The sequence below is a fragment of the Sus scrofa genome, chromosome 8 (genome assembly GCF_054392235.1).
Source record: "Sus scrofa isolate SSC_HxYL_T2T_F1_AM1 chromosome 8, Sscrofa_HxYL_maternal_Yorkshire_Landrace_v2.0, whole genome shotgun sequence".
Classification (NCBI taxonomy): domain Eukaryota; kingdom Metazoa; phylum Chordata; class Mammalia; order Artiodactyla; family Suidae; genus Sus; species Sus scrofa.
In genome coordinates, this window is record NC_139390.1 from 15043878 (window position 1) to 15056732 (window position 12855).

The 12855-nt window shown below is 40.4% G+C and overlaps 1 protein-coding gene across 4 annotated transcripts in view; it reads left to right on the forward strand.

Moving 5' to 3' along the window:
- Nucleotides 1-12855, forward strand: part of SLIT2 (slit guidance ligand 2) — a 384281-nt gene that overhangs the window by 343872 nt on the left and 27554 nt on the right. For all 4 annotated transcript variants that reach the window (XM_084971629.1, XM_084971630.1, XM_084971631.1 and 1 more), the window contains one exon: nt 8164-8257. In XM_084971629.1, coding sequence (XP_084827755.1) covers nt 8164-8257 — 94 coding nt within the window. The remainder of the gene's footprint in view (nt 1-8163; nt 8258-12855) is intronic.

Here is a 12855-nt window from a genome sequence, read left to right on the forward strand (position 1 = left end):
ACGGGTACAGCCCTCGAAGGAAAAAAAAAAAAAGGAGAAGGTCAAAAACCTGAAAGAAAATTTCAGATGGGCACTTGCCATCTGCCACTACACGAATTGAATCTTAAGCCACTGCAGCTGCTGACCCTCAGCACCCCCTGAGAGGAGCTCTGGGGGGAGATCAGGAGTGAGGCGCTCTGTGCTCTGGAAAAACTGGCAGAACAGGTCTTCGGATAGTTAGATATTGTCAGAAGAAGATTTTCCGAGCCCAATTCTTGCATCTCCTCGTATCTAGACACCAAAATCCTTCATGGTGGCAGCTCTTCTCCGGAATACTCGTAACCTTCCTGAGACTAGCAGCAACCTTCTGTAAAATGCGTGCTTGGTTGCATGTGCCTTCCCCCTTCCCCAAAATCTCATAAATACTCACCTCTTTGGAGCAGTTCTTCAGAGCTGTCTGAAATGCTGCGTCCTGGGCTAGAGTCCTCATTTTCCCCAGATGAAACTTAACTCTCAACTTTTAGGTTGTGTGTATTTCTTAAGTTGACAAATGAAATAAGGAAAGAAAGAGGAAGGAAAGAAGGAAGGAACGAAGGAAGGAAAGAAAGGGGAAAGAGAGAAAGAAATTCGGAGGGAGGAAAGGAAAGAAAGCAAGGGAGAGAGAGAAAAGAGAAGAAAAAAGTAGTGGCATAAGTGGAAAGGTGTGGTCCCCACTATAAACCACCAGTAATTTAGAATTCACCGCCTGTACTGGTTTGCTGGTGTCCTGTAACAAAGTACCATAAACTGGGTGGCTTAAACCGCAGAGGTCTCTGGTCTCACAGTTCCGGAGGGTTGCGGTCTGAAGCTGAGGTCTCAGCAGGGTGGGTTCTGTTGAGGGCCTTGAGGGAAGGATCCGTCTGGTCTGAAGATGGTGATTTTCTCCTTCTGTCTCCGGTGGGCTGCCCTCTGTGCTAAAGTGACGTGACCTCTCCCTCTACGGGCATCAGCCATACCAGCTTGAGGCCCACTCTAATGACCTCATCTTAACTTGATCACGCCGGTTAAAAAAACACAAAAACAAAAACCTGTCCCCAAATAAGGTCACATTCTGAGGCCCTGGAAGATGCTACCATATCCTTTGAGGGTGTGCAGTGGGCGGAGGGGAGAGGGGGAGTGTACGGATCAACCTATGACACCACATGACTATAATTTAAAGCCTTGGGTTTTGTTCCTGGAAACCTAGTCGTTTCGGTGTTCTCTAGGTCACTGAAGGGTACTTCCAAATATTCATACCACAAACCTAGAATTCCCAGACAGCCTTCCCTCTCTCCCCTACCCTCACCCAATCCATCGCAAATTCTCATTTATTTTGCTTCCTAAACACCTCTCCAGGCCATCCGTATCTCCTCTGCCACCACCTGAGTACAAACTAAGTCACCACTCATATCCATCTCTATCTGCTTCTGTGGGATCCTTCCTCCGCTAGAGTCAGAATGTTCTTTTCGAAGGGCAGATGACCAGCCTCCTTCTTAAAACCCTTCAGTGGCACCCATTTGCTCACCCAGTGAAGACATTGTACCACGTGCCCCCTGCCAACCTCTGTGGCCTTCTCTGTCACCGTGCTCTCCCAGGCTCACTCCCAGGCTGGCTCTCAGAATTCAGATTCTCCATGTCCCTCCAGCACAGCGGATGCTCTATATTCCCCCCTCACTCTCAATCCAAGTTCTAGTTCTTCAGCAAAAGCTCCCTCACAGTCAGTCCCCCTTGTAGAGCATCAGAACATTTATTGGCATTCATCTCTCCAGCAGTTTACAGTTACTTATGAAATGATTGCTTCAATATCTTTCTCCACCTCCTCTCAGATGTGAGCTCCATGACAACACAGATGTGTTTTTTGTTAATACACTCCTGGCATTAACATAAGTCCTCATACATAGTTTGCTCTCAGAATGTATGATAATGTTAAAAATCTAATGGTTTGCTACCAGAATCCTTTAAAAAAAATCCATAGGCAGGAGTTCCCATTATGGCTCAGCAGTAACGAGCCCAACTAATATCCGTGAGGATGCAGGTTCCATCCCTGGCCTTGGTCAGTGGGCTAAGGATCCGACGTTGCCATGAGCTGTGGTGTAGGTCACAGACACAGCTCGGATCTAGTGTGGCTGTGGCTGTGGCTGTGGCTGTGAAGCTACGACTCCAATTTGACCCCTAGCCTGGGAACTTCCATTTGCCGTGAGTGTGGCCCTAGAAAAGGCAAAAAGACAAAAAAAAAAAAAGAAGAAGAAGGAAGGAACATTAAAATTAGGCCCATGGACCTAAAATGAAGCAGGAGGCCAACAGTTTCAGGTGCTGTTTCCCTTAAGAACCATCAAGGTGCTTATGGGAACTGATGTTCGCAGTGCTGGTACCTTGGTGGGATCAGGACAGATCCTGACACTATTTTTTTGTTGTTGTTTTTGTTTTGTTTTGTTTTGTCTTTTTTTGCTATTTCTTTGGCCGCTCCCTCGGCATATGCAAGTTCCCAGGCTAGGGGTTGAATCGGAGCTGTAGCCAGAGCAACGCGGGATCCGAGCCGCGTCTGCAACCTACACCACAGCTCACAGCAATGCTGGATCCCTAACCCACTGAGCAAGGCCAGGGATCGAACCTGCAACGTCATGGTTCGTAGTCGGATTCGTTAACCACTGCACCACGACGGGAACTCCCCTGACACTATTTTTATCACTGAATACGGTACTGTCGCTTTGTTCAGCTGCATCATGACACTCCTTTTCTTAACTTACTAGCTGCATTACTCATCTCTTCAGAAGCATTTTCCCTTGTTTTTTAAGATTTTTATAGCCACAGTTAACTTTGCACAACTTCGATTCCAGAACCTCATTTTACTCATGACAAATTGGGGCCCAGAGCAATAAAACGGTTCACTACCCTGCAACCAGTCCCCTCTTTAATACTGAGTAAGTTGCAAAAAGTCATTCCAACCAATAGCTTGTAAACCCAAATGTCATTTCACCCACTTAAGAGTAGTTTCTCCCTAGAATCTCTTTATGCTGATTCACTCTTCAAAGAGACAGTTGACTCTGATGATCCAGCATTTACTACTCTACCCACAAGGGGACCAGAGCCTTTGTCTTCCAAATCTGGGCCTCTGTGTGAGTGCCTGGGGACACTATTGAAAATCACTCAGGGACAGCCGGTCTACAGCCAGACTGTCCCAAGGAAGCCAGGATGTAGGGTCGCATTACCACATTTCTTCAGAACGGTCACACCTAGAGAAGCTCAGTAAGCACTGAGTTACATCTTCTCCTGGCCTCGAGGAATCGCCTCTGCTGAGGGAAATGGGCAGCACTCCTGCTTGGTTCCTTATGGCTCTCACCAGTGCAGCTGCTGAACTTGGCCGTTTCCAGTCCCGCTCTGCACCGTGCTTACCTGGCAGACACAAACAGGAAGAGGTGATCTAAAAACTGACATCAGGGAGTTCCTGTCATGGCTCAATGGTTAATGAACCCGCCCAGCATCCATGAGGGTGCGGGTTCAATCCCTGGCCTTGCTCAATGGGTTAAGGATCCAGAGGTGCAGTGAGCTGTGGTGTAGGTCTCGGGACATGGCTCTGAACCCACATTGCTGTGGCTGTGGTGTAGGCTGGCAGCTACAGCTCTGATCCCACCCCTGGCCTGGGAATCTCCGTATGCTGTGGGTGCAGCCCTAAAAATAAATAAATAAATAATAAATAAATACATACATACATACATACTGACATCAGTTTAAGAAAAAAAAAAAGATGCTTCTGTTGAGGACCTGGGGTGCTTTTTCCTCACAAGTTATGGTTAATCTTTGCTAACTTCTGTTATCCTGAAGAAGTAACACTATGCTTCCTGCTTGATCCTTCTGTTTCTTCTCCAGAACACAATCAATGCACTCATGCACACACACACACACACACACACACACACACACACACACACACACATGCACTGAAAACTAGAAGCTTGAGAAAAATTAATTTGCTCATCTGGTCAAAAGTGAAATCACACATGCCAGGGAAGCATTGTGTTCCATCCTGTTGCTTTGTCATTGGGAACTTTTAAGGGTCCAGGCTGAAAGCAAATAAATAGGATTTCCTGGAATTTTGTGGAGTAGGTTAGAGCCAAATTGTGAAGTCAAAGTTTGTCTAGACTCCTGGTTCTTTAGGGAATCACATGCACTGAAATTTAACCCGGATTCAACCACATTGCCTTTAACCACTCCAGTGGGCTGACTTACCTTTCCTGATGACGTGTTAAAAATATTAAGACCTGGGAGTTCCCTGATGGCCTAGCACTTAAGGATCTGGCATTGTCCCTACTGTGATCTAGTTCAGTCCCTGGCAAAGGAGGTTCCTCGTGCCATGGGTGCAGCCAAATATATATGTGTGAGTGTGTGTGTGTGTGTGTATGTATATATATGAACCTGCTTAAAAGTTCATAGATTTCAACACTGTGTAGTAGAATAAAGAGTATTTCCACTTTTCCATTCTGTAACCTCATACACTAGCCGTTGATGGTATTATTTCAGGCAAGCCCTAGACCATCAAAAAATCAAATTCGGTTGCTTTATTTGCCCTTGTTTTTTTCCACTAACTCAGTACTAGCTCTGACTACACAGATACCAAAAATAAAAACCAAAGAAAAAGTGTACAATGTCCTCTCAATACTGTGAGGTTTGGGAGAAATCATTCAATAGTAACTAAAAGCATGGGAGCGCATTATTGTTAGTGCCTTGTATTTCCATTCTTCCCAGAAAACTAATGCAGCTATCAAATGTCTGACTTTCCTCTGCTGGTTGAGGAAAGATATACCAGCCTGCATTTGTCTCTGGCGTTGCCGAATTTCCCATCCTATGTTGAGCGCCCATGTCTTAGCACAGTGAGACACTACTTGAACTTTAAAAGCAGCCTTTGCTCAAATACAGCAGAACCCAATATTACTAGAACAAATTAAATAAACAGTTCAGTGCAAACATTTATTTTTAATATTTGGTCAGGAAAATGTTAATGTGATGGTTTAAAGGAAAAATCATATGCTAGTTATTATTAATGATACATGATTAATTATTATGTAAAAATTAAGCAGAAAAATATCTAAAGACACGAATAAAATTCAGGTTGTATATAGGCCAACAAGATAGAGTTCTTGCTTTAAAGCTCTTGTTTTAAAGCTCTTTAAAGCATGAATCTTTCTTTAAATAATGAGATTTTTAATGTGTTACCATTACCATACTATAGAAAGGTATAAAGACGAATATTCTAAGCATTCTGCTCTCAATGATCTTAAGAAGAAAATGAATGAGATAAACACTAATAAATATTCAATGCTTCCAAAACAGGGCAACCCTGCAACCTTACCATATATGGTTGTCATAAACTTAATGACTACTTATTTGTACAATGTTTGAAACAGATACATAGTAGTAGGCATTAAATATATGTTTATTAGACTTCAATAAATAAATACATACAATGTATGTGCCATAAGAAAGGTATAAGCAAACATGACATATGAAAGGGAAACAAAGACATATAAAAATGATTGAAACAAATTGATGTATAACATCGTCAAGAAATTGACATGTAGCAGATGGTTGAAAAGATGCAGGAAGATTTCATAAAGAAGGGGCTATAAAATGAATGGGAAAATCAACAACAGAACTTATTCAAGTTACTACAGCAAAAGGAAACACCATTACCCCAGGCACACAGAGTTGAGATAAATTCATCAAATAGTGAATAGACACAGATGACAAGAGTATAGGGTAGAATATTGAGTTTTAAAAGTGAGTCAGGTAGTAGTGAGATGCAGAGAATGTTTTTGCAATGCTTGTTAGTACTATAATATTTGATGATACTTAAATGGAGATAAATCCTTTAGACGTAATCAGTCAGTCAGCTATCAGAGTCAAATGTATAGCTATATAATGGTCACTATGAATTATCACACACAACTTCAGCAATTAGTATTGCTTGTACTGAATGATAAAGCAATTAGTATAGCTATTAATATTGATTAATGTTGCTGCTATGATATTCTCATAAAATTGATCCCCTGGAAGATAAGGAATGTTTGACATTGATGTAGCTTTCACATTCAAGTTGGCATGCTTAGTCTTAAAGCTGTTGGTTACAGAATTGTCAGTCAAGAGTTTCTTAGAACCATCTCCTTTCTCACTCCTTCCCACATTACATTTATGGAGAAATACCTCCTGGAGAATAGTCAACTCTGTTTTCTTCTCTTAGCAATGAAATTTTATGTTTCACATCTTTACGTTCCATCTCAAGGCCAGACTGTCTCTACTGGTGGGTTGAGAACTGATTGAGAGCAAAGTCCATCGTGTTCATTCTTGTAAGCTCTAGCATCTAGCACAGCATTGTATGGTAAATCCTTTTGAACTATGATTTGGATGGGATTGGATTGGATTGGATTGATCAAAATAAATAAGACATAAACCAATCCTCCCTTTCGTATTTTAAAACTATTTCTTATTTGGATAAAAAGTGAAAAATACATAGAATGATATTTAAACTGCCTTGGACATAGGCTACTGTAAACAACCTATATTTAACCAGATAGAGGTGATTAGAAAACTGAAAATGATTTCATCATCATTGGCTGATAATTTATAATGAATACATTCCATCAAGGTGTATTACTGAAAGTAACATTAATTGAAAGTAAAAAGCTTTAAATAAGCCCTGTTTAAAAATAGCTCATCATGTATATGTTGAAAAAAACTCTTTGTATCACAGGTTTAGAGACATAGAAAGGCTTCATCGAAAATATATGAGACTTTTAGTACAATTAGCTCTCTTTAAGAAACAGGATTAAAAAACAACCTAACTTATCATATATCATGTTGATGTAATGCCTAGCAGAGTACATTTATTTAAACAATGGGAAAAGATCCTTGAAGTGTAAATGATATGCCACATTTGGTTATTAAACAAAAATTTCTACCAGTTAGCAAAGTATTACCTTAAAAGGACAAACTGTAACATAGGGATTTGCAGCAAACTCCTGACTTTTTTTTAACCAATGTGGCTTTAAATCCAAACACTTTGAGCAAATGGAAGTTCTAATAGTTTCTTGGACATGAACAGCTACCTATACATGTATTCCTTTATTCATTAATTTATTGACTGTAAAATGATTAAAAAGTAATTTAAAGGTAAGGTAAAAAAGAGAAAGAACTTCTTAATTTTATATCTTTCCAGTCACCTTAAAATCTCACACAATGACTGGCAAAGTCTTCTCACTGAAAATCATATTTGGCCTAATATATGTGAAAATAAAGTATATCCGTGTTATTTGTATATGAAGACATTTTGTAAAAGGTAATCAGACATGCAATTCAACAAAGAGTGCCTAGAATTTGCATGGTTATGCTTGCAGCTCTCATTTATGGATGACAATTATTCTTTATAAACTAGTTGATAGAAGTGTACATTCTCTAGGTTGATTCTCCTTTTGCTGTTTTAACTTGATGGATGTGGCTAAGGAGTATTCTGTCGAGCTGTTGTAATAAGTCACAGAAGAGAAACAAAGCCTTTTTCTTCTAAACTTATAAGGCCTTGGAGACTGTGAAGATTTGAGAATTATTTTTCTCAAACATAAAGCAACAGAATAAGCCAGACATTAAGGGATGCATACTGAATGCTTCTATTTACGTCAAGCTCAAAAACAGGCACAACTAATCTCTGGTCCTGTCGGGGTAGTGATTACTTAACCTTGTAGTCAGACCTCTGGAATGACGGCAAATGGTGTGTTTTAGATGTGCATGCTGGTTACATGAGTGGGTTCAGTTTGTGACTATTTATTACCTGTTCGTTTATCTTTTGGGTATATGTTATTCGGCTGTAAGATGTACACAATTCAAGAATAATAATAAAGGAATAAAAATGAAAAGCATTCAGATTTCCTTTTCCTATAGTATACAGTTGCCAATATTATGCTCTAAGGGGCTCTTCTTAGTCACAGATAACAATAGTTGTGTTGTCTCAAAGACTGTTTAGCAGCAGAACCAGCCTTTTGGATCTTTTGCTTCTCTATTTCCTGATTTTTATTTTTTCAATCACACATTAAGCAAACCTCTCAGGCCCATGACACAGCCTGCTGGTAGGAAGCCTGTTAACCTTTCTCGATGACCTAACACCATATGCCATGTTAACAGGTGAGTTGTGTGAGGAGAAACTGGACTTCTGTGCCCAGGACCTGAACCCCTGCCAGCACGACTCCAAGTGCATCCTGACGCCGAAGGGATTCAAGTAAGTCTGAGGCGGCCTTGGGGCTCCCAGTCCTGGGAGGAGGGCCTTTCTTTAAGGAACCCCTTCTTTCAGGACCCAGCTTCACACCTTTGCCCCGGATTAATAGGATATAACTCTCCAGTGTCTGTGGCATTTTTATAAATGTTTATATACAGCGTGGAGTCTTTTCAGTACACTAAAGAAAATGAAAGAAAATATTTCCTTTTGTTTTGTGACTCTTCCTGGGAACTCATGTATGAAATAAAATAGCCTTCGGATATGTTTACTTAGATTTATTTGAAGGCCAACTACATTTATAATATCCCCTGGGTGTTCTTTTATCTGAATGGAAGTCTGTGGTAAAATAGAGAGGTTAATTTAATATAAGTGAAAATGTTTTGGCTGCAATAACACTTTAAGTAGCCAAGCAGAAGAAGACAGAGTGACCTTATGTCCCCCAATGTCCCAGTATCCGTTTATGCCTGTTGTCTCAGTATAATTATTACTGGTGTCCCCTTTGCCTCACCTGCGTCTTGTGTGGGATGAGAAAGCATGCAGTCACTCCAGGTAGCAGTCTCCTGAAATATATTTGGTATCCAGTGAAATCCCTTTGCCACAAGCAATTCTGATTCCCTAAAATATTCTGAAATATTTTAAGGGTCTATCACCAACAGCTTCTTAGAGAGTAGTTTAAAAATCATCTGGTCAAAATTCTCTTTTTTTTTTTTTCTTTTTGCTTTTCAGGGCCATACCCACAGCATGTGGAAGGTGAAAGTTCCCAGGCTAGGGATCGAACTGGAGCTGTAGCGTCTGACCAATACCACAGCCACAGCAACACAGGATCTGAGCCACATCTGCGACCTACATCATAGCTCATGGCAACGCTGGATTCTTAACCCACTGAGCAAGGCCAGGAATCGAACCTGCCTCCTTATGGATACTCTTTGGGTCTGTTACCACTGAGCCACAACGGGAATTCCCTAGAGAATATTTTGATTCAATTCTATTTAAAATTCATTATTTTAAAATATACAGATATAGTTGCAACACCTGCTAATGTTGTTTGATGCCTTTTTGAAAAAGAAAAGCATATATTTGATTCTTTCATTGTATTTTACTTCACAACCCATTGTGGAAAAAACAAAAGGCTTACTGAAATCTTTATTTTATGCAAAATTCTGCATTGCATTTTATATGTAATTTATTTTTCACTCCTGATGTCTTTGATCTGCTCACAAGTTTGGGAAATTGAACATCCATCACTTACATAGCAGATATTATCATTTCTTAGAGAAATTAGTCAATAAAGCAGATGGTTTTCCAGAACTGTTTATCTACTCTGCTGGTTTCACAGGGCTCTTACAGTGTAATTATAAGATAAAGTAGTAGTAGGACAATGGAAATCATTAAAAAATTAGGAACTCATCCTCAAAATGACTAACTTATAATTCAGTATCTTCTGTTGCTGGAAGTTCCTGTTGTGGTTCAGCAGTAAGAGCCCCACTAGTATCATAAGGATTCACGTTCAATCCCTGGCCTTGTTCAGTAGGTTAAGGATCCGGTGTTGCTGTGAGCTGTGATATAGGTCATAGCTGCGGCTGGGATCACGCACTGCTGCCGGCAGTTGTAGCTCCAATTTGACCCCTAGCCTGAGAACTTCCATATGCCGCGGGTGCAGTCCTAAAAAGCCACCCCTCCCCCCCCCAAAAAAAACCCAACTTCTATTGCTATCCATTAGATTACACACTCTTTATAATACATCCTACTGGATTATGGGTTACCATTGTTTTCAGCAGTTATTTGGGAGCTTGTATGTAGTTTAACAGAAAACAGATTAAGTCATAGTGTATGCTCTTACTCCTATTTTATACATTATTGCATGTCATGGGAATGGGAGTTGCAAAAACTTAAAAACCAAAACTATATATGAAGCTGCTAAGGAAAATTTCTGCTGACAGATATTGTTTGGACCATTTGTACTGTTACTTCAACTACATTTTCTTATTACTAAGCTAACGTAGCTGGTTTTACGCTTCTAGCTTTATTATATATCTCGTACATCTCCTAAATTGCTTTGAGATATTTTTAGACCATGATCTGCCATAAGCAGTATTTTCAAGCATGCATCTTACTTAGGCAACTTTGGGGCTTCTAAACAGTATAGTTTATTTTCTTTTCTTGCTTCCTCACTCCTTGTCAGATAATAGAGTTCAGAGAATGTGATACGTTTTATGGAGAATACAAACTTTAAGGAATTCTTAATTCGATATTTTCGTCCTCTTTTGAAACTCGGTCTGAGGAGCCAAAGACCAAAATGTTTGTCATAATGTGACTCCAAGTTCTAATGGGCTTGAAAAATAGTATCTGTAGAGCAAAGAATATAAAATAGCTCTTAGATAGCCGCTATGGTGAATATGTGGTTCTCTTTCACTTTGATTTCTTTTCTCAGATAAATAATTCAGAGTGTTTCAAAGCATTTCTTCTTTCTTTTAATGCTCTGTACTTGAGCAGCTCTGCTCACATTAACACTGATGGAAGCCCTTTTCTCAAGCCCTGTCCATCTCGTTGAGAATGTCATCGGCCACTTAGAATCCATTTAACTTCAGACTTGTTTACTTTGCTTTGTTACCATGTAGCATTAAAACCACTGGCTCTAGAGCGGGCATGTTTATGCAGGGAGCTCATTTTATTCCTTAATTCATATACACAGAGCTAAAAGTCTGTGGTACCCTTAGAGGGTATATACGCCCGTATGTTTTAATTCATCAGCTCTCTAGTAACTCTTAAATCTTTATTTAGCATTTTCAGACAAAACCCTTGGTATTCAATAAGATCTGAATTCACTAGGGTGTTTTTAAGTATTCTCATTCACTTAAATCCTAATAGGTTTGAAATAGAAAAGTGGATAATTAGTACTGTCTAAACCATAAAGACTCTTTAGAATTATGAAGACTCGCATAGAATTATTTTTTTAAAAACCTACTATTTATTGATCATGCATTATGTATCAAACACTGTACTAATTATTTTGCAGAGGGTGTTTTTATTTAATCTTGTAACAAACCTGTGAGATGGAAGTTATTATATACTTATTACAGATGAGGAAAGAGACATCTGAGAGATTAAGTAATGTAGTCAAGATTACATACACTTAAGGATGAAACCAGAATGCAAAAATAGTTCTGCCTAACTGCATAGTCCAAATTCTTTGGCCAAAACATCACTTCCTGGTTTATTTGTTTTTTTTAAAGTCAGTGAACCCTTTCTTAAACCCCAAACAGAAACCCGCATTGGAAGCTCCACAAAGCATAGTGTCATAGCCGCTAAACACGTGCCATATTGCTTCCTTGGACACCGTTAAAGTCTTGCATTGCTGGTGTCATAGCTAGAGACTCCAGTCATCAGCATGGGTGAAAGGCTGGTTTTAAAGGGAACCCCTAGTAATTCACTGGCGAATGGCCTAGGGCGATGGTTAGAAATTCAGGCTTGGGTTCAGTTCCTGGCTATGGCACTTATGCATTGGCTCTCCTTGGGTGAGGCTTTTAACCTGTGTGTCCCTTGTTTCCTTACTACAGAATAGAGTCATGGTATTACTGCTCTCACAAGGCTGAGAATTCACTGGAGAGAATCCAGTGAATTCATATATGCCAAGTGATCAGAACAGGGCCCAAAACAGAGAAAGTACCCAAAGAAAACGTCAGCTGTTATTATCCTTGGTTCTTCAACATCAGCACAGCCAAGACCCCTTCAGCCCTGCGCCACCAGAGTGAAGAGGCTTCAAAGCTGTCCTGAGATGGGCCCCAGGAGTTTTGTGGCAGCTCCCCTGCTGTACCCAATTAGGTCTGCCCCCATACTGCCAAAATGACGATCTGGATTCATGGTGAATTAGATATCCAGTGTTCGCATATGTGCTTCTCACAAAATTAGTTTTTACTCAAATGTATCCAGTCTCTCCTGGGAAATGTAAAATGTGAATAGTTCCAAAAAATAGGCTTGGCATTCCTGTCCTGGCTCAGTGGTAACGAACCGGACTAGTATCCGTAAGGACACCAATTCCATCCCTGGCCTTGCTCAGTGGGTTAAAAATCCTATCTGGCATTGCTGAGAGCTGTGGTGTAGGTCGCAGACATGGCTCAGCTCCTGCATTGCTGTGGCTGTGGTGTAGGCCGGCAGCTACAGCTGCAAGTCAACCCCTAGCCTAGGAACTTCTATATGCCGTGGGTGCGGCCCTGAAAAGACAAAAAAAATAAAAAATAAAAGCTTAATATTCTAGTAAATTTTACAGCACAGCACTTTTAACATATCAGCAGCTCAGATGAATTAGACAGCTGAGAAGAAAGCGGAAGAAAGGAGGGAGGAACCCTGGTGAGATTGTTCTGCTCCCACCTGGATGGTGGGCACTCACCGTCATCAGAGAGGGAACATGGCTGTTCTTCTGATCGATCACAGCGAGAAACACCATGGAATACTTTGCAGATCCAGTACTGTTTTCCAGGCATCTGTTAATTTTTCGACTTTACGAGGCTGTGACTTTTCAAAGATGGTGCTGGTTGTTTGCTATAGATGAAATACAACTGTTTCACTTGTCTGGGCTCAGTTGGGTTTGAAATGATTTACCT